Raw genomic sequence first — 27,598 nt, 5'->3', positions numbered from 1 at the left:
ACATGGTCAAATAGTGTGCTCTTTATACGGATTTACACAGATACACTGGCAGGAGGTATTGCAGGCTCCTGTCCCTCTAACCAATCCAGCTGTTTCATGCAGCCTCCACATAAATCAGCCTGGAGAGGCTTAACACGTTTATACTGTCAGGTGCTGTCCCGCGATCTCTCCGGGACGGTCGCCGCCGCAAACCCATAGCTCCTCTGGTTGCCTAGCAACCAGAGGCGTCACTTACGGTCGCCCAGCCTCTGGAGACACGCGTCCTGTTGTTATGCAACTGGACGCTATTATGCTAGTTTTGGGCGCTAGGTATGACAGCGCTACAGGGCCCACTCCCATTGGCTCCTCAAACTATTTAAACTACTTCCTGGCCCTTCACCTGTGCCAGAGTATCAGGTCTCTACCTGCCTCCAGTGTTCCAGTTATTTGCCTGTTCCTGATATCTTCCTGCCTGTCTGTGACCCTCGTGACCCAGGCTGTTTGACTACCCCTTTAGATCTCCCTATCTGTACTACGCCTCCAGAGCGTTACCGACCCGGCCTGTCTCACCATCCCTCCAATTATTCCTTTGTACCTTCATTGCCAGCACAGTTACCGACCCGGCTTGTCTGACAACTCTTCTTCCGTGCCTCACTATCTGACTCGTAGAAGGACCATGACCACGACCTGCGTATCTCCTGCAGCGGAGTCCATACCTCCTTACGTGGGTCCCTGGTAAACACCAGGGGCATGTTAGATTCCACACCTTCTTCCGAGTAGTGCCAACAATAACATGTACGCAACATATAGTTGTGACGTATACATTGCTGCTAGTGGCACCACAACTTCTGAGGTTTTATATGGAATGTTTACCATCAGGATATAACATTTTCTCAAATTTTGCTTTTAATGCAATTTAACTTGCAAAATTCACATTACTCTGTGATCACTTGCATCTTGAGTCCTACACACATAGGAAGTCTACCAGCAAGTCTAATTGCCCCTCCTGTGCTTTCAGGCTCAGCAGATGTCTTGGTAACTCAGTGATGAAAAGGTCTAATTAACATGAGATTACCCGTCTCCAGACCGGTTCAAAAACACATCCCCTCCACACATATGCTTACTTGGGATTTCCTATTGAAAAGTTACAAAACCCAAACATGACATACCCTCTCAAAAATCAGTACATTTGCAATTATATAAATTGGGGCACTGTGCTAAGGATTTAAATATATTTATACAATAAGTTATTTATAAGTGATCCAGCCACAGTTACTACTAAGTATCAGTGTAGACATGCTCTACCATTGCCAGCCACTAGTGATGTCATACTGTTGCCACCGGGTTTCAGGACGACTGTCAATCAAAGTAATCTGAAGGTGCACAAACCCTTTAAATTTGTTTGCAATTCAAATCTAAATGAACTAGTGCATCTATTGTGTCAATTAGGTGGCACCTCATGCTGAAATGTAAGATGTGTATTAGTAAACTAGCAAAATACTGATTTTTGGAGCCGTTTGTAGCGCCTCAATCATGCAGCAACTGGTCACAGCATTAACAGATAATCTGACTTTAGGGGAATTTTCTTCGAAGAGTTTAAATGAAAAAGTTTGTGAAGTCAAATTATTATAAGCTTTTATTTTTAAGGCGCCCCAAGGGGTCTGCAGCATCGTACAGAGTGTATACAATCAGACAGAACATGGAAAAACAGGGCAAAACATTAAAGGCAAAAACAGTAGAGTGACAATGTAGGCAATGCTCTACTATATAGACAGGACAATATAACCAGCACTGAGGAGGTAAGAGGGGGACAACCTCTCCCTAAAACATGAGGCACCGAGGAGGTAGGAGGGGGACAACCTCTCCCTAAAACCCGAGGCATGAGTCGAGGGATAAGGTTGTGCACTTCGCTCACCAAAACTTCAATTGGAGAATCTATTTCTATTACCAAATGACAGTCTTCATTTAAGTCACTTATGATCTTGTAATTGTAATTTCATATTTATTGAGGTCACCAGGGGATAGGTTTTCCTTCCCAATCCAGAAAAGTGCCACTCTGCTTGTCACTGAGGGAAGAAATGATCTTCATCATGCCACTGACGCTGTCATCTTTCGTTAGTGGCGCCTGTAATGAAAACCCAGATAAAATACTTGATATTGTAGTTTTATGAGGAATTTGTTTTTAAAAGTGTTCAGTAATGCATATTGCAGAATAACTTTTTTAAAGAACTTCATTACTTAAAATATTTAAACGTACCCATAGAAGTAGCAGCTCCTACAGTGCTTGCGTTTGGCAAATCTAAATTGGAAATGTTAATTTTCAACTTACCCTCTCGCTTCCCATGTCGGTCTTCACCCAACCAGGATGTATAGCAATAGATATGATACCATCGTCTTTGTACCCCTCTGCTTGGCATCTTGTAAGCATGTTTAGAGCAGCCTGCATGACAAATTAGGGACACAAGACAATCAACAGGAGGTGCTATCTACACAAGCAAAGTGTTCATATACAAATGACCATGCCCACCACCTCCAGTGACTTAGTGGCCACTGGACTCCCACATGTTGTACTTTCACTTTTAAATTAACTCTAAAGTCACTACAAGGGGGTATCGCACAAAGTCAATTCTGGTACTCATAGTGCACTGCAGGGATGGATCTAATGAAGTGCGGAATCCTACCTCTGGCCACCAATGATTCAAATATGGACACATAGGGGCTACACGGAATGGGTTAGACATAAAGAGGAGAGTGTTAAGCAAAAATAACAAGGATTTTTTTATTTGTAATATATATGTAATCTTGTTAGAAAGCTCAAAGCAAGCATTATTCACGAAAGGCTATATTTAAGTCAGTTGATTGAAGAATTTATTATTAATAAATAGGCCATGGAATATATTGAGCGTTCATTGTGCAATGAAGGTTCATATATTGTTGGTGGTGCCCTTGTTTGTTTAGCTTATACCTTGTTTTACAGAACAGGCCAAATATTCATTGTTCTAGGCACCCATTCAGTTTTAGTCTGAAAGAATAAATATCATCCATTTGTGCATAAGATCTTAAATGACATGTCCACTTTTATGGCTATTATTTTAATTTAATTTTTAGTGATAGAAAATAAACCCAATGGGTCTGTTGAATTGTAATTGCCCCACCTTATGTTTAATAGGTTAACTAGTTAACTAGAGTAGAGTATATGTAGCATGTAAATCAAATTGAATACATTATACAGAATGTTCTGTCTCTGTGGCTGGCCCCCACAGCAGACATGCCTATTCCGATTTCCTCGTCGTTTTGAAAACTTTTACCGCTGAGCCTTTCAAACCTCTTGACATCACCGCATTCACATGGTGCAGACCAGGCCTGCAGAGAGTGTCCTCATTAACATTTATCCCATCCAATCTTCTGTCTCCCAATCCCCGGTGACTGAGACAAATGCTTCTTCAACGGTTTATGAATTATATTCCTCAAACACCAAGAAGGGTCGTGGAGCACAGACTGACGGATTGTGTTCTCTACTAATGCAGAATGCCTCGTCTTACAGGTGCATGTTAGATACACTCCACTAGACAGCATAGCTATTAAAGTATTACGTATAGGCAGGGAATTTATTTATTAATTTTTTTTAAACAGAAACATATAAACATGGTCAGATACTTTTATTTATTTTTTTAGATCTAAAATTGTTCTAAATTATAATTAATGAAAATGACTTCAGTAGTAAAACCGCAGATACAGTCAAGTCCATAAATATTGGGACATCGACACAATTCTCATATTTTTTGGGCTCTATACACCACCACAATGGATTTGAAATTAAACAAACAAGATGTGCTTCAACTGCAGACTTTCAGTTTTAATTTGAGGGAATTTACATCCAAATCAGGTGAACGGTGTAGGAATTACAACGGTTTCTATATGTGCCTCCCACTTTTTAAGGGACTAAAAGTAATGGGACAAACTAAACAATCCTATAGCAAACTTTCACTTTTTAATACTTTGTTGCAAATCCTTTGCAGTCAATTACAGCCTGAAGTCTAGAACGCATGGACATCACCAGATGCTGGGTTTCATCCCTGGTGATGCTCTGCCAGGCCTCTACTTCAAATGTCTTCAGTTTCTGCTTGTTCTTGGGGCATTTTCCCTTCAGTTTTGTCTTCATCAAGTAATATGTATGCTCAATCGGATTCAGGTCATGTGATTGACTTGGCCATTGCATAACATTCCACTTGTTAGCCTTAAAAAACTCTTTGGTTGCTTTTGCAGTATGCTTCGGGTCATTGTCCATCTGCACTGTGAAGCACAGTCCAATGAGTTCTGAAGCATTTGACTGAATATGAGCAGATAATATTGCCCTAAACACTTCAAAATTCATCCTGCTGCTTTTGTCAGCAGTCACATCATCAATAAATACAAGGGAACCAGTTCCATTGCAAGCCATACATGCCCACGCCATGACACTACCACCACCATGCTTCACTGATGAGGTGGTATGTTCCTTTCCTTCTCCATACTCTTCTCTTCCCATCACTCTGGTACAAGTTGATCTTTGTCTCATCTGTCCATAGGATGTTGTTCCAGAACTGTAATGGCTTTTTTAGATGTTGTTTGCCAAACTCTAATCTGGTCTTCCTGTTTTTGTGGCTCACAAATGGTTTACATCTTGTGGTGAACCCTCTATATTCACTCTTGTGAAGTCTTCTCTTGATTGTTGACTTTGACACATATAGACCTACCTCCTGGAGAGTGTTCTTGATTTGGCCAACTATTGTGAAGGGGTTTTTCTTCACCAGGGAAAAAATTCTATTAAAGTAATTTTATCGTTTTAAAATAAGCATTGCCCAATCAATTGTATGTGTGTTCAAAGCACAAAGTAATTTATTTTAGCAGATGTAAATAGTCAACAATTCAATACATTATTATATTATGATAAAGTACAGTACAGCACAGCCAATACCAAAAGATAAATACATACATACCACTGCAATCGCATGCGCTCGCTGCGCACCCACGGGACCCGATGGACAATATTCTGTATAGAATATTGTGTCAGAGTTGACTGAGGCCCCAGTGAGATGCAGCTAATATATATACAGTCAGTGTTTCATTGGGAACAATAGAGATGACGTAGATTGTTTTCATAGGTCCAGACGTTGAATGGGTCCAGGCCAGACAGGTAATAGGTTGATTCAATCTAAGGAATCCAAAGGTGGGGGTCTTCTCTCCAGGGGGTCTGCTCCTTTTCATAGCCAGTATCATACAAAGGTTTACTCTCTAATATCAATAACTAAAGTATGCAATGTGCGATCTCTTCGCCGACTGCACCGGACAGCTGCTGATGATTAGGGCTTCAATATGATATCAGGCATGACACCTTTCCTATTACCTAAACCTTTAATAACACTACAATGTACATATAATCACTATATATATATATATATATATATATATATATATATACATAGACTAATAATAAACCGAATACTATCTGCTCCTGAATTACAGTGTAACAGAACCAATATGAAATTATATAAATAACTAACTGTTGTAATGCGTGTTTGTGCGTGTGTATTTTACCGTGCGATCGCACCACGCCACGTAACACGTGGCGTACGCTTCACAATACGCACGGCAAACCAATATTAAACCAATATACTTTCGTTCATCCAATTATACGACTTTGACAGTCCACCCTTTGATAGTACAATAAACTATCACCTTAAAGATGTTATATGCAGGATCTCAGTACCGCGTTTCATTGTTATGTAATACAAATCCCCCTTGGTGTATGTCCACGCTGTTTGTAGATCTAAACAAGTTATCATAAGAGAAAGTCTTAATCCTCTAAACGACTTCTTCTTTTACTATAAACCGTACACTTCTGGAGCTTGGAGATAACCTTTTGTATGCCCTTCAAGGGTGCAATAAAACACTTAATACATTATTTGGAAAGGTACAGGGTACAGTAGAACTTGTATCAGCTATACAGAATTCTCTACTACAGTTCTTCAAGTTTAACAGGTTCTTCTGTCCAACGCATGTCTTTAAGCTCAGAATACATTTAAACACACTTAATGTTCATCAATAGCATCATCCTATGTCTATCAATAATGTCATATGCAATCTCCTTCAGCTTGCGTTAATATACACACATCTAATAATGTCACCAGTTCTTTTCATCAACACTTGTGGGCGGGCTATTGTCTGTTCGTTCTTCCCAGTCTCTCAGTACTCAGATTTAACAGTGATCGGCTTGCAAAGCATTGGGAGACTTCAGACTAAGGGACCTAGGTGTTCTACTTTTTCCCTTAGTGACCTCCCGCCTATGGTTCGGGTACCTCAAGAATATTTAGTGGAAAGAGAACTTATCCTACTTGATATAATCACTGAGGCACGTGTGAGCATGCCCAGCACTTTGTTTGGTCTAAAACCTTACCCTCCCAAGAATGATAATCATTCTCAAGGATGCCTGCTCAAGTCCGAATATTACTGGACTGGCATCGCTGGGTGTGTCTCTTTTCTAACCATGGGGTCGCCGTACTTACGGACGTAATGCTACTCAGACAATAGCCCTTCGCACTTTCTCCAAGCTCCAAGGTTTCTAAATTTACCTTTACCCCTGAATTGAATAGAGTAATTGGCTGGACGGATTATGCTACTAACTTCTTCCTCCCCAATACCTCCTTATCACTACCTGAACCAGTCTCTGTCACCTGCCAATAATCAAAAGAATTAACCGTCCTGAGAAGAGAGTGAAATGAGAGAACAAAAAACAGGAAAAACTACAACTTCATGCTGGACAACAGTCTTAGTCTTTGGCTCAGGTGCTACTTACTGCATTTGAGGCCTTCCAGTACAGACTCATGAGTGCCCTTGGACCCTTCTCTGAGTGTTGGCCCCTCTGCAGTGGGTGGTATGGGCACCAGTGTGTCTCTGCTACCCTTGAAGCCGTGAGGCTGGTAGCCTACACCTGGTACCTGTCTGTCAAATAACCTAAGCTTAAGAGATTTCTGTTCCACAACTTAATCTCCCGATCCAACATCCTGACAGTTAGTGTGACCTTTCAGGAAACAGTGTTTTGGACGTTCTCGGTTACTGTCTCACTATTTACCTTCTCTCAAGGTCTAACCTAGCCTCCCAGTTACAATCTCATCTCACAAGGGGTCAAGAACATTTCAAAAACTGACAGGTTAGGAGTGTGCCCAGGAGTGATCTTTTGGTAGCGGGAAAGGACTAGTGGCACTTCAATCAAGTTCCAACTCTTATTCTATTCAATTCATTCTACCGAGTACCACTACTTTATGTTCACACTGGTTTATGACTAACTGAAAGTATGTGATTTGTTACCACTACTCATACATTATACATCTATTATCAATAACATGAATACCCCTATCATCTATTATAACTCAAGGACTATCACATTAAATAACAAAAGCTTTGAGTATGAAACAGTAATACATTAGACACATTTCAATACACCTCTACCTAGACATATTTCATTGGTACACCTGTGTATACTTGAGGATCCTGCATGGTGGTAATTGGATGACGTGTATTTGTTTTACCTGGAGGAAAACCCATCAGCAGGAGGGATATGGGATGGCTCTATTGGTCTACCTTGTCCATCTCTCCAGAGTCCACCAGACTCCTCACCACATCTCTTCACCTTCCAGACAGTTTATCCCTCGGGTAACACAAATCTTCCTATATCAAACCAATATGTGTATGCGTGCATGTGTGTGTGTGTTCACCTTTTTAAAACTAAAACAATACAACGAAAAACAAACAAAACAGATTTGTTAGCTGTCACATAAAACGCTGTTGTCTATTTGACAGCTATGTTTTCCCTGGTGTGACAGCCCTGTATGGTTGTGCGTGTAAGTGTGGACCTTACTAGCAGCTACTTCAGTTGGTAACTGTGTCACTGTCTAAAGTCCTCTATGTAGTGTCCTAATCATGTGCTGGTATTGCTATAAAACGATTTCTCAGTCACCTCAACATCGCCCTCTAGACTAGAAAAATGCTAAAGACCAATGTATATCAATCGATTTTCCCTCTGCCAACTCACATGTCATTCTCAGTACCTCATATTCAGCTACTTGACTAAGTGGGAAAGGCAAAGGGGTCTCTTTCTATAACACTTTCTTCAAATATAACAGTATCCAGTACATGCCTGTCTAACAGTGAAAAATATAAAACATGAAAATTCTACATTTTCTAGGGGTTCACATTATGTCGTATCTTGTGGTAAAAATCCTACTGCAGTGTTCTACACAGAGATGCATATCTGTATGCCTATCCTCTAGCAATCTCCTGTCTCCACCCTTTGTGCATCCATAAAAAGGCACATTTTTGTACAGGAGGCACGAATCATAAAACAAAAAAACAAAACAGATATGCAATCTATAAAACATGAATCGTATTTCCACAACAGAACCTTTCTGCTTAAAATCAGCAGTTTCTATACACATGAAAACAAAACCCCTGACTGTTTCTGTAACTCATGTCAATCTAGTGTGTGTATCTCTGAATTTGTCTTATGTAAAAAAATAAAATATGTTTTAGCCCCATTGTTGAGACTGTGTCTGATTTTATCTCTACCAAAGCAGAGAGAGAGAGAGAGAGAGAGAGAGAGAGGGGTAGAGGGAGAGAGAGGTAGAGAGCGACTAGCATTTGTGTAAAGAATGGGAAATAGGAAAGCAATGAATGATGGGAATACAAAGGTTTGAATACAAACATACATATAGAAAGGGAGATTTTTACAACAAAATGACAGCTGGATTGGACTCTGACTCTATGGGGAAATGGCTGTATTCATTCCACTGTTCCCCTTAGCTATTTGCTAACTATGACCCCTCCCCATACTTGACTAGGGGGTCTTAACAGTGCAATCCAGTGTCGTCCGTCATTTGTTCATTAAGAACTCGGTATCTCATTGACTACATACCTTTTCAACGGACTTTTCTAACTTATGATAGAGAAATGTAAAAATTTACTCTTAGTGACTCATATTTTCTCTGAAATACATAAAACAATATTTTGGAGCAAAGTATGTACATACTTCATTGTTGGAAAATGATTCTCAGCCAAACAATTTATCATGAGTCACTGCAGCCTAAAACAAAAGAGTGTTCCAATTGTCTATTGTTAATTTGTCTTTAAAGAGTGATTCTTCTATTTCTCTATCTCCCCTTTTGATCACTAAGTCTATACTCCTTTTGTGTCCCCTTTACCTGTGAGAAGAAAAACAAGATAGTTATCTTAAAACAGCAAACACAACAAACATTTCTATTCTTTGCCGTCGGCTAGCAATTTAGGAAAACAAACATTTCACAACATAAATGAACAAACAAAATCAACAAAGATTACCTTTTTAAATCTGTTCCCTGCACACTAATACTTACCACCGTTTAACTCTAGAGTCGGCTATATTTCTCCCCCAGAATTTTAGTTGTTACAGAATGTACAATCAATTGTAGGGGAACCTCTGAGAGAAGTGTACGCCTCCTTTGTGGATGTCTATGTGATTTCCAACCCAGGTATCCATTCTTCTCTCTACACAGTTCCTACTCATGTGTCCCTTCTTATGGCAGTAGAAGCACATCCCTGTCATGTCTGCACAATGTTTTGCTAGATGTCCTATTTTATTGCCTTGAAAACACTTCCTCAACTCATGTTGTTTCTCTTCCTTTTTACAATCTCTTGCGAAATGGCCGTCTTCGTTACACTTAAAACACCTGGTTTTTCTATGTTTCTTATTATGTGGGTTGTATGCTGGTGGTCGGGTGTGCAGACCCTCTAATGCTGGCATACTAACTATCATTACCCCATCGCTTAGTGTCTCTTTCTGTTTATTCATACTTTTATCATGTCCTCTAGCTGACTCCCTGAGAGCACTTACAGTGATTCCTCTCCAGTTTGGTAATGAAGTTTGCACCCTTCTTTTCAAGTTTTCCCTGAGGCCATCCATTAGAACTTTAACAGCAACCTCTCTGTAATATACATTATCTTTTATGTCTGGTACCCCAGTATATTTGACCATCTCCATCAGAGCCCTGCAAAAGTAGTCTGTTGCATTTTCACTATCTTTTTGCTGGATACTAAAAATTTTACTACAGTCCACTCTCATTGAGAAATATATGGCCAACTGTGTGATTATATGTCTAATATTGTCCTGATTATCATCCTCGGTTAAGGATTCATCCTCCTCCAACATACAATCCTTAATGAAATTTTGTATATCAGTATTGAGAGGAAGACAGGTCTTCAATAACACTCGCCAATCGTAATTAGTTGGCTCATACACATTACCATAATATCTAATAAACTGCTGACATTTGGTCAAATCTGTCCTAGGATCAGGGAAATCAGACAAAATTGAAAATGTTTCAGACCTAGTGCATGGATCATGCTTTGCTACATGTTTTAAGGGAACATCACTATTCCTGTCTGCTTTCCCATTGGGAACTGCTGTTGTGCAGACAGGATGTAAGTCTACCAAATCACTAAAACTAGTTGCTGAAATTGCTACTGCAGTACAATGGATGTCTCCCCCTGTGTTAACATTTTCTTTATTCTCACCACTTTCAGCAGCTGCCCCTGTTAGTGGGACCGTTCCTCTTCTTTGTCCTGAAACATTACTTTTAACGTTACTTAAAACAACATACAACTTACTAGTTACAGTTTTCACATTTTTGGTATTGGCTGTACTATCCGCCCCGACCGAATTTGTCGGGGGCGTGTTTGCGCTCAGTTCGCCACGCTTTGCAACGCACACTTCTGGAATGCTTGTTTCCGGTACACTTACTTCCGCTGAACACGTGTTTTTCGCCACACTCACTTCCGCTGTGCGTTCGCTGCTCTGCCACGTGTTACCTTCCATTTGCCACAATTTTAAACAGTCATCATGTTCAATTCTCGTTTTTGTTGATTTAATCAACCGCACTTTATCTCTAACATTATTTAACACCTCTGAGTCAAGAGTACCTATGTTTGGGAAAGGTTTCACACACTCCCGGGTCATCTTGACCCATTTGTCGCAATATGCCGTAGCATACGCACCGTATTTATTATACATAACATATTTTGCCGAACCAACCGGCCATTCATTAGGCAGCACAACATGAACTATCTCTAGCGTTTGCTTCATATCCATTGTGAAAACAACCTATTTCTCAACGCTACACAAAAAGACTTTTACCTGTTCTCTTTTGAAACAGAACTTACTAGAGATTTTTTTCATTCATGGACGTTTTTAACAGGCACGTCCCCTTAAGATATCAATGCCCTTTCTAGTTTGAGTACTTTACCACTGTCAGCTCCCGATATCAATCAAGAATATCAGTGGTTGCAGCGTATTTCCTCCCACATCTCCCAAATCGCAATCACGGCTGTAATAAATCAACCATGCAGTCCGATCGCACGGCTTACGGATACTAACTATCGGTAAGCTTTGCGATTAATATTTGGGAATGCCGCGAAAACCTGTTATTTTCGCTTCGAGTATACCTGCCAAGTATACTCTGTGGTGTCTCTTTATCACCTGCTCTTTGTTAGAACAGAACACCACTCACACAAAGGTTTCTTTATATCCTGCTCTGTTTCCAGAACAGAACCTTTGTTGTCAGGTCACCTTTTTTAACATGCCCCGTCAGACACACCTGAACTACAGCGCTATGAATTTTTAAATAGTACCACACTGCCCTCCCAATAATCAATCACGGCCTTGCCATGCGGTCGATTTGCACAGCTCAATGATTCATTATGCGGACCACAAATAACACTGCAATGCTCTGTCCTTTCCAGCAAACAATACCCTTTATCAGTGAATGTCGTGATTAGTATTGGGTGCGTGTGCGAAAACCTATAGTTACCAGTATATTTTTGCCTTTATGTATTTATTCACATACACACACATAACCTTTGTTTTCTGTACAGAAAATGACTTTCCCAAACAATGGCACTATCTTTTCAGAGACTTTACCAAGTGCTTACAGTATGCATATAACAACTTTCAAAACTATTGTTCAACCACGTGGCAAATCTACCGGAAGTTCACGTACGCACAGCAGGAACTACACATACGCACAGCAATGCAATACACTTTAAAACATAAAACGACAATAAAAAGAAACATTTTTCTTTCTTGTCCCTAGATTCTAATTAGCGTTCCTTCAGTCTATGCAACAACGGACATTCGGTTTCGCAACACACAGTGAACCACAGGTATTAGACGCATTACGTTCTTTCCTGCTTTATGCGACGCGTCCGTCAATCCACCCTTTGTTGAGGAACCGAATATCGTAAGCGTTGCATACCTGCCGGTAACGTAACTCCTAACTCACGAGCCCCCAAATTATTAAAGTAATTTTATCGTTTTAAAATAAGCACTGCCCAATCAATTGTATGTGTGTCCAAAGCACAAAGTAATTTATTTTAGCAGATGTAAATAGTCAACAATTCAATACATTATTATATTATGATAAAGTACAGTACAGCACAGCCAATACCAAAAGATAAATACATACATACCGCTGCAATCGCATGCGCTCGCTGCGCACCCACGGGACCCGATGGACAATATTCTGTATAGAATATTGTGTCAGAGTTGACTGAGGCCCCAGTGAGATGCAGCTAATATATATACAGTCAGTGTTTCATTGTGAACAATAGAGATGACATAGATTGTTTCCATAGTTCCAGACGTTGAATGGGTCCAGGCCAGACAGGTAATAGGTTGATTCAATCTAAGGAATCCAAAGGTGGGTGTCTTCTCTCCAGGGGGTCTGCTCCTTTTCATAGCCAGTATCATACAAAGGTTTACTCTCTAATATCAATAACTAAAGTATGCAATGTGCGATCTCTTCGCCGACTGCACCGGACAGCTGCTGATGATTAGGGCTTCAATATGATATCAGGCATGACACCTTTCCTATTACCTAAACCTTTAATAACACTACAATGTACATATAATCACTATATATATATATATATATATATATATATATATACATAGACTAATAATAAACCGAATACTATCTGCTCCTGAATTACAGTGTAACAGAACCAATATGAAATTATATAAATAACTAACTGTTGTAATGCGTGTGTGTGCGTGCGTATTTTACCGTGCGATCGCACCACGCCACGTAACACGTGGCGTACGCTTCACAATACGCACGGCAAACCAATATTAAACCAATATACTTTCGTTCATCCAATTATACGACTTTGACAATTCTTCTCTAGTCCACAACAGTTGTTTACCGTGGTCTTCCGGGTCTTTTGGTGTTGCTGAGTTCTCCGGTACGTTCTTCCTTTTTAAAAATGATTTTGATGTAAATACCCTCAAATTAAAGCTGAAAGTCTGCAGTTAAAGCACATCTTGTTTATTTCATTTCAAATCCATTGTGGTGGTGTATAGAGCCCAAAATATGAGAATTGTGTCGATGTCCCAATATTTATGGACTTGACTGTATCTGTGATTGATCACCTACTCATTGTACGTTAGGCCTTGCTCTCCTACCTTACTGCAGCGATAAGAAATTATTGGAAAATGAGAGAACAAGTGGGGAAGGTCTTCAATAGATCCAAGCAGTGTTGAGATATGGACAACGGCTGAGCTTCCGGGACCACCTTCCCTTTTCAGCAAATGTTGGAATGCCTGAAGTGAATGAGTAAAATGTGAATACATAATAAGAGAATTCATCAAATATTGTCCAACAATAGCTGTTTTACAAAATCATCCTTCACCACTTCTATTACAGTCCATCCTGGAACATTTGTAAACTTAGTGATGACTGAGACAGTGATGACTGAGATGACTAAGGGTATACTTATGACAAATGTATAGGTTTTGTATCTGGCCGTGTCCCGCCATCAACATGATGAGCAGGACGTCACCAAGGCAAAAGCCGGGACGCTCTCTGTTTAGCGCTGCAGCCTGACATTAGGGAGCAACCGGGCGTGTGCGCAAACATAATTATGATTTTCCTGTTGTGACCTTGGCTCGTTTCGTGGCTTGTTTTCCTGCGCCCTTTTGACCTTTGCCTGTTTTCTGGACATTCCGCGTTTTCTACTTGCCTTGACCTTTAGCCTGTACCCTGACCTTCCTGCTTGCTATGGACCCATGACCTTGGTCTGTCCCCGTTTTTTTGCCTCCAGTATTCCGGTTTCTCTACCCTGTACTGTGGTTATTCTGATAAGCTTTTACTACCATAGAGTTAAGAACTGGGGGCATCTGAGTACCTCCAAACGCATTTAGTTATAGGGGAAAGGCGGCTGCTAAAGGTGAAGACCACTACTAGTCCGGTTCTAGAAGCTTATCAAACAGTCGCAGGTGTGACATAATGTAGACTGATTGTGTTATCTACAAATGTAATTAAACATTTCCAGATCCAAAAAATACTTATATTAGTAAAGCGTTCCAATGAATCCCAAACTGTGTATATATATATATGTATTTTTTTTTAGCAAGATTAAGGTGCACCTGAAACCAAAATCCTCTTGTCCCAGTGATCCATAGCACATGTCACAAAGTTACTGCTTCTAAAATATAACGATACAGATCAGATGTTAATACTTAGTCGCCTTCCACTTCATTTCAATATTCAATTAAGTCTGAAAAAAATGCTGGTTGTCAGTAAATACATTTTGTAAAACTGCCACCTGAAAATATTTTCATGGGTTAGAAACATCAATTTCTTGCCCATTGCATTTGGTCCCAGCACACAAATGAGAAAGAGAAGAGATATTTAACACCACTCAGATTTTAAAGCAAATTAGCCTTTTTCACCATACATGTTAACATAGGAAAATGGTTATAATGAAATTACAAGAGCTCTGTTTTAAGGCAGTGTTAGCCAAGATATTTATTTTACCCAGCCATCCACTATAATATCATCATATATTTACCAACCAATGAAAATGAGGGAAATTGAAGGAACATTAATTAAGGTAACATTAGCCAACAGAACTGTGAAGAATGTTGTCTTGGACTTTACCTGGGTAACTAGCATTGGGCCCACGACGTTTATGTTATAGACGTGAATCATATCCTCTGGGCTCTGTGTCTCCAGGGTATTGGGTGTCATAACGCCAGCATTGTTGATCAGCAGATCCAGGCGCTGTCTCTTTAAATGTTTCTCCACCTCTTTCACAGAGCTGCTGACACTGGCGGGGTCGGTGGTATCTATAGAGCAGTATAAAGGTAAAGTATAAGAGCTGGCCAACATCTTAATTGTTGCACATAAAACATATTGCAGTGACCCCAATGTAAATATGTATGGGCACTCTTTATCCATTATAAATACTAAGGCAAACCTTTCCAGATTCTTGTGAATTTTCACTGGTTATCAAAATATTTCCTTCAAAATACCACATTTCTAAACCATTGGTGGTTTACAACTCTATGATCAGAACCAATTAATGGATTTATGATGACTCAATTTGGCTTGCAATTATATTTTCATTTCTTAACTACCCAAGCAAGTTTTATATTAGTTTAGCAACACATAATGACTTACTTTATTTCACACATTGATCAGAGTATAAGCATACCAATTATGCAGAAGTAGTTATAGGGACAAAAATAGTATTAGAGGTAGTATTTTTTGTTTTTCGTTTATTTTAGATTTTTTTTAACCACTGGAGACCTTTAGTAGTCAGATAGTCAAGAAGGTCTACCACATTGGTAACTGCAATAGTATTTATTATTAGATCCATGTCAGAATGGATCTATCAGTAGATATCCATCCAGGCTTCCAGGCCTGATTATCACTCTTAAATCTTTTACGCTTTCCAAATGGGGTTGAGCTACTTGCCATGGAATCTGAAAGAATTCCCAGAAATGTTATTTTCCTGGAGAGTAGGCAAGTATACTACATTGTGAGATAACATTTGCATTTGGACACAATTTGCATAGGGCCAAAAACAGAACAAAACTGTTCCTGACCTTGTTGCAGGACCCACTGGCTGTCACTGACTGAATCCTACACAAACCCCCATCTCTAGAGTGATCATCGATCTACAGTGTAGGACTACCAGATAGAACATCTAAGAAGTCATATTGTGTGAAGGTTTAAATTATTTCATTGGAATAACTTCACCCTCTGCCGGACAGTGTAACTAGCAAATAATTAGCTATAGGACAGAGGTTATTTTTGCAAAGTAGATTCTACTTTTATTTGCATTATATGTCCAAAAAAAGCCAGTCTATTGAAAACTGAGAACATATTTTAAATGTAAATCCATATATGAAAAGTGAGAGTGATAGTGTTATGACTCTGCCTGTTCTTTGTATCTAGCAGCAGTACCTCATACCACCAGAGGTGCTGCTGTTCTGTTCCTGAACTCTTCTACATGCCTGAAGGAGTTAATCTTCTTGCATTATGCCTAATTAGAACTGCACCTGTCGCACTGCTTCAAATAAATGCCTCACGCTGTGCTCTGGGCAGTTCATCCATGTGATCCCGAACTTTGCCTGAATACTGGGTACTGCTTGAACTCTCGTTGCCCTAGACCTCGTCCTGATTACCGGACTATGCAAGTTTGCTTGTGAACCTGTTCTTTGCCTGGACTCTGTTTGCTTCCCTGGACAGACTCTTGCATCCTGGCATTGGGTAACTCACCATTCTTATCTCTGCATTTAAAATATATTTGCATTCACTGGAACCTGTATTTCTGTGTACCATCCTGCCACACCTGTTCATATTTATGTTGGGAGTAATACCTTTTTATGAAAACCTGCATGTTCCTTGCACTGAATCTTTGCTTATATATTTAGCCGGAATAAAAGCATTTGTATTATACTTCCATGGCTGCATCCTGAGTTTACTATACTCATAACAGATAGAGCACTATATCCTTACTTATATAATCTGAGCTTTCACTGAATGAGTGCTGTATATACCGAAAGCAGATAAAGGTTTGCTGTAGCGTACATAGCTTTTCTGATTAAATACAGTCTTATTTGTTGATGACATCTGCTAAGTGTGTGAATCATTTTAGGTGCTATATTTAACTGCGGAATCACACATTCTGCCTCCAGTTAGTAAAGCAAAAGCTTCCATTCTCTTTTATGAAGTAAAACATAAAAACATTTTGTAACAATCAGAACTGAACCATTCTCCACATCCTGATGCACACTTTAGACAGCTCACATTTATTATTAGACCCAGAAAGCACCTGCCACTAGTCGTATGCAAAACAATATGGTCTATGGACATATACTTGTTTCACCAAAATTGCATCTATCCATTAGAAAAGTCATCTGCTCAGTATTCTTGTAACTGCTCTTGAGGTTTGTCCATAAACCAGGAGAAAAGTCCTACGAAACAATCATTCTTCACCTCCATCCTGTCACAAAACCTAATTAACAGGATCAATATAGTGTTTGTGCTGTTTGTTGTTTGCACCACAACAGTGGCTTTTGCTCTTACTGTGGTTCCACTGAAAAGCCTAGAATTACCAATGACCACATTCATCATCATCATCATCAACATTTATTTATATAGCGCCAGCAAATTCCGTAGCGCTTCACAATTGGAGACAAACACAGTAATAAAAATATGGGTAAAACAGACAAAGAGGTGAGAAGGATAACACCAAATTCTAGCGTTGATAGATAAAGATTCTAGGATACCACAAATAATTGCAATATCCGCAGCTGTGAAGGATTGGTGATATCCTAAAGGAATGTTCAATGTAGAAAAAAACACAGCGCTGGGAGTGGCATTCACTCTAAAAATATAATCCATGAAATACAAAGTAGCAAATAAATTAAATATTTAATATACAATATTGCACAATATATAATATAAAACAATGATACTCATTAATTAGATACTTAATCTCCGGATCAGTGCACTGATCTAATAAATTCATAAAACATAGACAGTTCTGCTTCTTTCAGCAAACAATCTCTGACTCATAATATTAATTAGTAAATAGACACAAATAGTATAGCTGTGAAGTGTCTAAGAAAGAATCATAGGACATCCAATACTATGAGTGAGAGATGTGTATATAAACTAGTTACCTTTCTCAGTTCACCAGCCTCAATAGAAAGTATCTCACTAGTAGCTGCTTTAATCCAAACCTTTTGTCGGCTTGTAATTGATCTGCTAACACGCCGCTGCTGTGAGCAGTGGTAAATAGCATCCGCTTAGTAACACATACCACTTTTCCTTCTTTAGCGTATGGATAAATGGAAATGAATCTCCCATACGTCGTGTTTTCAATTGTAGATCTTTCTCAGCAATAGGATGAATATATGTGCACATATATCAAAAATGGAACAGATATCCTGTAATCGACAAGCTCCGATGTGACCACACCACAAAGTCCAAATGGCGGGACCTTGCTCCATAGATATCCCGCTACGTAGGACAAGCTCCAATAGGTCCGCACCACAAGGTCCAAATAGCGGGACCTTTCTCCAGTGCCCACGATTTCAAAATGGATTGCCGAAATAAATAATCATATGGTAAAGTTCTCCATCCTGGTTCTAAACACCATACGTAGGACTAATCACCCACCATTCCAATGTGGCCGAACCACCCGGTTCTGGTGACTGGATGTTCTTCCAGTATCGGCAATCTCACAATTGTGTATTCGTAGCAAATGGTCACTTGTAAACTCTTAATCTTGATGTACGTTCTTATTACTCATGCTAACGCGTTTCATCACTCAAAGTGACTTCTTCAGAGGATAATTCAATAATCAAAAATTATTGAATTATTCTATGAAGTCACTTTGACTTAGCACTGAGTAATAAGAACGTACATCAAGATTAAAAGTTTACAAGTGACCATTTGCTACGAATACACAATTGTGAGATTGCCGATACTGGAAGAACATCCAGTAACCAGAACCGGGTGGTTTGGCCACATTGGAATGGTGGGCGATTAGCCTTATGTATGGTGTTTAGAACCAGGATGGAGAACTTTACCATATGATTATTTATTTCGGCAATTCATTTTGAAATCGTGGGCACTGGAGAAAAGTCCTGCTATTTGGACCTTGTAGTGCGGTCCTATTGGAGCTTGTCCTACGTAGCGGGATATCAGTGGAGAAAGGTCCCGCCATTTGGACTTTGTGGTGTGGTCACATCGGAGCTTGTCGATTACAGCAGGATATCTGTTCCACTTATGACATATGTGCACATATATTCATCCTTTTGCTGAGAAAGATCTACAATTGAAAAAACGACGTATGGGAGATTTATCTCCCATTTATCCACACACTAAAGAAGGAAAAGTGGTATGTGGTACTAAGCGGGTGCTATTTACCACCGCTCACAGCAGCGGCGTGTTAGCAGATCAATTACAAGCCGACAAAAGGTTTGGATTAAAGCAGCTACTAGTGAGATACTTTCTATTGAAGCTGGTGAACTGAGAACGGTAACTAGTTTATATACATATCTCTCACTCATAGTATTGGATGTCCTATGATTCTTTCTTAGACACTTCACAGCTATACTATTTGTGTCTATTTACTAATTAATATTATGAGTCAGAGACCGTTTGTTGAAAGAAGCCGAATTGGCTATGTTTATGAATTTATTAGATCAGTGCACTGATCCGGAGATTAAGTATCTAATTAATGAGTATCATTGTTTTATATTATATATTGTGCAATATTGTATATTTAATTTATTTGCTACTCTGTATTTCACGGATTATATTTGTAGAGTGAATGCCACTCGCAGCGCTATGTTTTTTTCTACAAAGAGGTGAGACGGCCCTGCTCGCAAGCTTACAATCTATGGGACCACATTCAGGTCTTCTGGCAGCCAAACGTGGCCAATAGTTACAGTTGTCAGATCAACCATTTAAATCTGGCCACATGTGAGATATACAGAATTCAGTGGCTTTCTGTTTTGGAATGATTGGAGACAGGGTTTATTTTGTGCTGCTTTTGAGTTTTTTTTTTAAATATTGGGTTATATACCATTGGTCAGTGGCGAATCTAAACAACCATACGTATGTATTGGCCTGGCAATATTGTTCCATCATCCTGAGGCCCCCCCTCTCTGTAGATATATCAAGCAGAGCTAAGACCTCTTGTGAGCATGCACGTTCCATATTACCAGAAGAGGACTCTGCAGAGCAGGGTCATCAGTGGGTGTGTCAGGTGGCAAAGGGGGCCCAGTGGTGGGAGCAACCTGGTATACCGGGCCCCCACATCTCCATGCCCCATAACTGCTTCAACCCCTGTACCCACGCAATAGTTACCCTGCAGAAAGCCAAGCCTCATGTGCCGAGCAATTGCAATAAACAGAAAGAACATAATTATTCATAAAGCAAGACTAATCTACCCAAGTTGTAGCAAATAGTTTAAATGTGAAATTTCTGAGCTCCGGAGGCCACCCGTAAAGGGCCCTTATTATAATCTGCCACTGCCGTTAGTCTATTCAGTCTTATATTTTATTTATTTGTTGAAGAGTCAAGAACATATTATCCTTCACAGAGAAATTAGCAAATTGCCAGCTCACCTAGATGAATCACTATGACATTTGGATTCTTTTTAGACAAGTTCCTTAGTTCCTGCAAAAGACAAATAAAATTGCATCTATAAATTGACAACAGGAATATATCAGATACTATCTAACTTTAATGCAAAACAACATAGAACCTTTTGCATATGCAGTTTTCCAAATAAGTAAATACACATCAATGGACATTTTCCAAAAGTAGATGCTACCGATCATGTGAGCCCACTGCCAGCCAACTATTAATTCAACTACTCAACTTATCCAATATGTGGATGATCTCATGGTGGCTGCGGAATCTGAAGAAGAATGCAAAGCAGAAACACTGTCATTACTTTGCTTCCTGGCCGAGCAACACTGCAGAGTATCACCAAGCAAGTTGCAACTAGTACAGGAAAAAGTAATATTCTTGGGACATTGTATCTCTGCAGGAGCCAGACATCTTACAACTGAAAGAGTTAAAGTTATATGAGACATGAAGACACCAAAAACGGTCAAAGGAATGAGAGCCTTTTTGGGGCTCCTTGGATATTGTAGAGAGTGGATCCCCTCAGCTTCAATTCTTATGCAACCACTGTATGAATGCTTGAGGAAACAACAGGGAACAGAACCGCTCAATATAACTGAAATATAGAACGCAGTACAAGTCTTGAAACATGCCATCTCTACTGCACCAGCACTTGGACTTCCAGACTACCTGAAGCCTTTCACATTGTTCTGCCATGAGCAGCGAAGACATGCTCTAGGAGTAAATTCTATGGAGATTCCGATCATGAGTGCATACACACTGTAGGATTGGAAGGACTTCATTCCAAAGTTGAACGAGAATTATAGTTCTGCTGAACAATCAAATGAAATGACGATTGGTGGTTTTCAACTATCCACGTTCATCACTGGAGCATACACACTAATGCAATATCGGGCCGAACGGTCGTTTATCATTTCATTGACCAAATTCTCTGCTGAAAACTCTGTAGAGGGTACCCAGCCTTAAATCACATTTCTTTTCCATTCTGGTGTTTGGTCTGAACAAGTTAACCAATTGACCATGTCTGCATATTTATGCATTGAGTTGCTGCCTCATGATTGTGTTGGGGTATCGGGGTTCACCGATACTTCTATCAATCACCTTCAATGTCAGTCAGATCTTCTTTGATTTTTCAGTCAACTGGTGAACAGAAAAATACTCAACACCTGTATGATATAATGCTGAGCAGCTTTTATTCTGTTCCAATTTGAGACCGCTTCAGCATCTATATTAATACAAGTCTAGGGGTATAGATGCTGAACAACCAATTATAAGACAGTAGATTATGAAACTAAGTCAATCAACAATTATATATATTGCAGTTTTCCAACAAAGTTCAAACAATTCTTTCTTCTTTCTGCGTTCTCTCTTTTCAGGATAGTATATCTCTATTGGTCGAGTGGGAGCATGACCTGGTGTAATTATCTCCCAATTATTCCCCACTTTCCTCACTGTAGTGGTTGGTATCTTTGGAAATTGAGGGGCTGTGGGGGTTTCATTGCTGAGTGTTGGAGGTGGGGGTGAAGGCATAATTAATGGTTCTGCATATGGGGGTGGTACTGCCATCTGTTGGGGTGGATCACAAAACATGAAATCATCCTCATCTAAGGGGGTTGTTCTTACATATTCTTTACTAGCACTTATCCACATATTGACCTGGTCTTCACAGCCATGTCTTTTTATCCATTCCTTATTATTCAAATAAAACCGGGACCATTTCTCCAAATCTAATGTCCCTTCTGGGGGATATCCTGCTCTCTTGAGTACTTTTTGAATTCTTTTAAGAGCTTTACTACCTTCTCTCTTCTTCGATATATCCATAGGTTTGCCTATAATAGGCATCTTACTGTTCTGTGCCCTCATTACTGGGTTACTGGTCACAGTACTGTCAGTATCTGGGATACAATGTCCTGTAAGCGGAATAAGGTAATTCCATTTTACCCTTTGTACAGACTATAAGTATCTTTAATCCTTTACCTCCTAGTCTGCCCTAGGAACACCAGATGCAAGTTTTATTGACTTTAAATTAAAAGACTGGCAATTATGGCTGATCCGATTCTTCCGCTTAAGTCTGTGTATAGACATATAATGGGGTCTGTGAGGTTCCCTCTGCCTCCTTGTGCAATGGGGGTATTTATCAACAACCCTCCCCACGTCAAACCTAATACATGAAGTAAATAGTCAGGATCTCTGACATGTGTTCCCACTATTATAGTGAGATTCTCCCACGGTCTATCTATGGAGCCCCGATATGCAGCAGGTGTTGCTTCCAAAGACAACACTCCCACTACTTCTGGAACCCTGTGCCTCGTGTCTGAATAACAATATACTCTGTGCAATATGTGCAGGAAAACCTAGACACTGGTTCCACCATTTAAAAATGTTCTAATACCTTCCACACCATTTGCACCATATCTACATATGATTAATGCTGAGCAGCTTTTATTCTGTTGCAATTTGAGACCGCTTCAACGTCTATATTTATACATATAAATCTAGGGGTATAGATACTGAACAACCAATTATTAGACAGTAGATTATGAAAGTAAGTCAATCAACAATTATATATATTGCAGTTTTCCAACAAAGTTCAAACAATTCTTTCTTCTTTCTGCGTTATCTCTTTCCAGGTTTTCTGCCAATACTCTTGTGCTGCCCCCAGCTTTGAGTTCTTGGGTTTTATCTGTAAAGAACGTCTCGCTTTGCTGCTTGTCCCTGGTCTGGTTCTGTTCATGGGAACATCCTGCTATGTACTTTCACAACCTTGAGTAATTTGTCATTAAAACTGAACATAATATCTGCTAATTTCTCTTAAGGTTATAGCATAACATATTAGTTTCTAAAGCTTAATATATGATAGATATTAAATCAATAATAATACAATTTTACCCTTACAATTGGCTGATTCGACAATAAGCAGGAGTACCTAATAACTGAGGGGATCATGTAGATTCAGACGTAAGTCCAAGTGGTAAGCTTAAAAAAAAAAAATCGCTTTTTACAACTGCGCATGCCTACTAGCATAAGTTACGTCTCAACGCATTTCGCCCTGCTGGCTTCCTCAGGGATCGTACTTGAAGTAGGAACAATAATGGAGATTTACTACTTCAAGTACGAACCCTGAGGAAGCCAGCAGGGCGAAACGCGTTGGTGGTGTACTCCTGAGACACATCACACCATCTCATTCATACCAGTTCACCTGTGGATCTTATTTCACCACCGCCACACGAACCGGACCCAGCCACCGCATGCGCTACACTACCCGGAAGCACAGAGACACTCGGTCGGGCTGAAGGACGTTCTGCGTCCCCACGGTAACCAGCCAGGTACTTTTTGGAGCGTTACTAGGAAAACGGCAATTGATCTGCAGCTGAGCTGTAACCCTACCAGGTTTAAGGGTAAGTCCGTTTACCAGCTCCCATCTCTGGCGATTCCGATGGACCTATTTGCCCAGGATTTAGAGCATTGACTTTTTATTCCTCAGCACTTGTTTTTGGACTGATTCAACTTAGCGACATTTGATCCTATTACATAGACTTTGTATTTGATGTATCACTTTTTAGAGCATGCTGATATTTACAGTGTATTTTATTTAACAACCATGGTTGTTCTCTATGGCACCCACCAACAATGTGTATTTCATTGAGTTGCTACTCGCATATTTATGTTTATTAATAAATGCACCCACTTATGATTTTGCCTAATATCCATTTCTAATCCAAAGCGCCCAGGGAACCACCATTTGAATTGTCCCCAGGGTTGAGCTACCCTTCATACTTTACTTTCCCCTGCCCCCTCTGCCTCCTATCCTGTCCCCTCCCCCTCCCGAGTGGCAGCTGTAACATTACCACTACATAGGGAGCGCTGATCCTACCCCAACCTCTATATCTATTTTTACATTGACTATTATAAAGCAAATTGTTGTTTTTGCATTATCATGATTAAATTAAGGTAAGGAAACTGAAAGGTAAACAGAAAAAAATGACAGCCAACAATTTACAGCCCAAGGGAATGACACTTTACAAGGAGTCATTAACTAGCACTCTACCAGTAATAGTCATCTGTCTGGAGCTAGGAACTAGTACACTGCTTGTATCCGCCAAATAACTAGAGAATGGAACTACGACGTTGCTAGTAATCACCAACTACTCAACGTCAGGAACTAGCGTTGTTCCGGTAATTGTCAGTTAAACAGACAAAGTAACAGGAATACATATATCCCCAACACCAGCTATAATTGTTATCCCACTACCTTTTATTTCAAGTGTACCCCACACCTCTTAGAAGGAAAAGATGGCCCTGCCCAAATGAGCTTAGAATCTGTTTGTGTCATTATCATCTCAATGTACAAAGCTATGTAATATGCTGATGCTTTATGAATAAAAGATAATAATAATTATTATTGTAAAATAAGGGCTGCAAGAACTTCTCACAGCTCTTGACAATGTGCCATAATTTTGTTCATACAACTAAATACATTTACAAATAGTAACAAATGCACTTGATAAAAGGGAAGTTAAAAAAAATAAATGTTTTTATAAATTATTTTTGTTGGTATTCCAATACCAATGTTTAGAAAAAAGATTAGAAAGTACAGTTTGTGATGGTTATTTTCTAATATTTCTCACTCCAACCCACAGCAAACAAATACACATTGGCTTTAATTGTGGAACTTGCACTTGAGAGATACAGTGCCGATTGGTTGCCATGGTTTAGTACAGATTCACTATGAGCAATGCCAGTAAATAGCCCTCTCCATGTATGGACTGTGGAAGAAACATGTCATTCTCAAGCAAACGCTGAAATGAATCTAATAATCATATAAACACTTAAAAAGCACTAATAACAATTGTCTGCAAAACATCCTGTTTCACTGAAGCTGTTGTGGAACATTAATTCTTTGGCTGGCATGGTATGCTGAGACTTATAGTTCCCCACCAGCCCTTGAGCTACAGGAAGACTGTAAATAATAATTCCATTTGCTAGTTACACAGCAACATTCATACTCAGACAAGCACACATACAATATATAATGTGTACAGCAGGGTTGTCCAACCCGCGGCCCAGCACGCCTGTAAATGTGGCCCAGAAGGAGTTTGGTTGTGGCAAGGGGACAGCCCTCTTAATGGGAAAAAAAAATCCTGCAAAAAAAAAGAAAAGAAACTACTTACCTTGCGGTCACGCGGTCACGTCAGCTGGTACTCCGGCTCCCTCCCTTGTCTCCTCCTCCATGCGGCGCTCGCAGTGAATGTCGGGCGTGATGTCATCACGCCCAACATCCATTGCGGAGCGCAGCACAGAGGAGTCACCCGCGCGAGAAGAACAATCAGCAGCACAGAATTGGAGAAAAGAAGAGAAGAGGACAGGAGAACAAGCAGATTCAAAGGTAAGTTAAGGGGGATTTTTTTTATTATTTCAAGGGACGCTGACAAGTGAATAAAAGTCACCTGGTCCTGGAGCATCATGGACCTTATCTCCCTGCTACATACTTCTTCTTGTATTACTAATGGGGCATTATATATTATTCTCTTTGGCCCATTATAAGTTGTTATCCCTTAACTAACATAGTGGTGTAATTATCAAAACAGGTCACAATTTGGGGTCACAGTGGTGTATATGTCAGGTACCGCAGGCCTGGTCATTGCACCCTGATATACAATGCCTGGCTTAAATGATATTGCATCGAAACAATACAAAAAGTGATTATAGTATAATAACTAGAGAGGATTTTTAAACAGGGCGATTGAAAGGTAAGTATAGGGGGATTTGAAAACAAAAGTGATATCTATATATATATATATATATATATATATATATATATATATATATATATATATCACTTTTTTCTCATATATATATATATATATATATATATATATATATATATATATATATATATATATATAACATGTTAACTATGTTTTCTATGGTTTTTTGGATGATCAGCTATCGTTATTGTTAGTGTATCTTATGTGCGGCCCAAACCAACTCGTCGTCTGCCAATGTGGCCCAGGGAAGCTAAAAGGTTGGACACCCCTGGTGTACAGTATGAATTAATACCAGGGGGTAAATGTATCAAGCTGAGAGGTTGCCGGCACATTTGAAAAACCGATCAGATTCTAGCTATCATTTATGTAGTACATACTACAAAATGATAGCTAGAATCTGATTGGTTGATATAGGCAACATCTCCACTGTTCAAACCCGCCCGTGGATGAAGATGAAATGCAACAGACTTCCTATTATTTTATTATTTTTATTTGTGACATATTATACAAACATCCTTTACTGATACTCATTCCTAACTGAAATACAAAATGCAATGGTTATATGAAATATATAGGCAATAGACATAGACAATTTACATGAATTCAACCTGAAAGACATTTATATGTATGTAGGGTTTATCCATGTTCTAGAAATATATGATTGCTGGTGCTCCCATACAAGGTGTATCACACTATTATATTTTAGCGGTTGCATTCGTTACCTGGCTCCGTGGTGCTTCCGGATCCCTACATGTAGCAAAGATCTTTTCTGGTGGATTTTGTCTCTTCAGAAACTGCTGCACAAATTCAAATCCTATCCCCCTGTTTGAGCCAGTTACTAGGACGGACATAATCTTGTTGTCAGACATGGCTGCTTTCTGTGATCCTCTCCCTCCGCGTCTCCCTGTGACTGTGACTTTTGTGCTCAATGTCTCTTGTTTGCTTTGTGATCCGATAATTAGCTTTTTCCATTTGTTATTCTGAACTTGTTGGAATCTAGGACATGCAAACTGGATTTTTTCTAGTGAACAAGAATGCCACCTAGTTTCCAGGTAATAGCAGGTGCATTTGGCAGAAAGCCTACCAAATATGCTTAGACAGAGGAAAGTGAATCCATGCCCGTAATAATCCCTGCCCGCTAAATACGAGGCTGAAGTTAGCTTCTTATTCGGCCAACTTCTTATTCAGAAAAGCTTATTTTTAAAGGATTACATCAAACTGGATCACTGATTTCACATCAGATTAACACTAAAGGGGTTCCCTTATACAAACTGCAATAGTATTTAGCCTGACCCAACAAGGTTTTGGGCATGAAATCTGGGGGCAAAG

General features: G+C 39.6%; 1 protein-coding gene across 1 annotated transcript; it reads right to left on the bottom strand.

The window, feature by feature from the left end:
- Window positions 1–1,588: 1,588 nt before the first annotated feature.
- On the bottom strand, window positions 1,589–27,296 carry LOC142104293 (C-signal-like). Its single transcript, XM_075188880.1, has 6 exons — window positions 26,992–27,296; window positions 20,477–20,528; window positions 14,985–15,172; window positions 13,508–13,645; window positions 2,309–2,419; window positions 1,589–2,104 (listed from the first exon to the last, which is right to left on the bottom strand). The coding sequence occupies exons 1-6, from the start codon at window positions 27,136–27,138 to the stop codon at window positions 1,991–1,993; spliced, it is 750 nt and encodes a 249-aa protein (XP_075044981.1). The 5' UTR covers window positions 27,139–27,296; the 3' UTR covers window positions 1,589–1,990.
- Window positions 27,297–27,598: the final 302 nt, after the last annotated feature.

Source organism: Mixophyes fleayi, chromosome 10, assembly GCF_038048845.1.
Source record: "Mixophyes fleayi isolate aMixFle1 chromosome 10, aMixFle1.hap1, whole genome shotgun sequence".
In the NCBI taxonomy this organism is placed as follows: Eukaryota; Metazoa; Chordata; class Amphibia; order Anura; family Limnodynastidae; genus Mixophyes; species Mixophyes fleayi.
The sequence above is the reverse complement of the archived record's forward strand: the minus strand, read 5'-3'. Positions and strand labels throughout refer to the sequence as shown.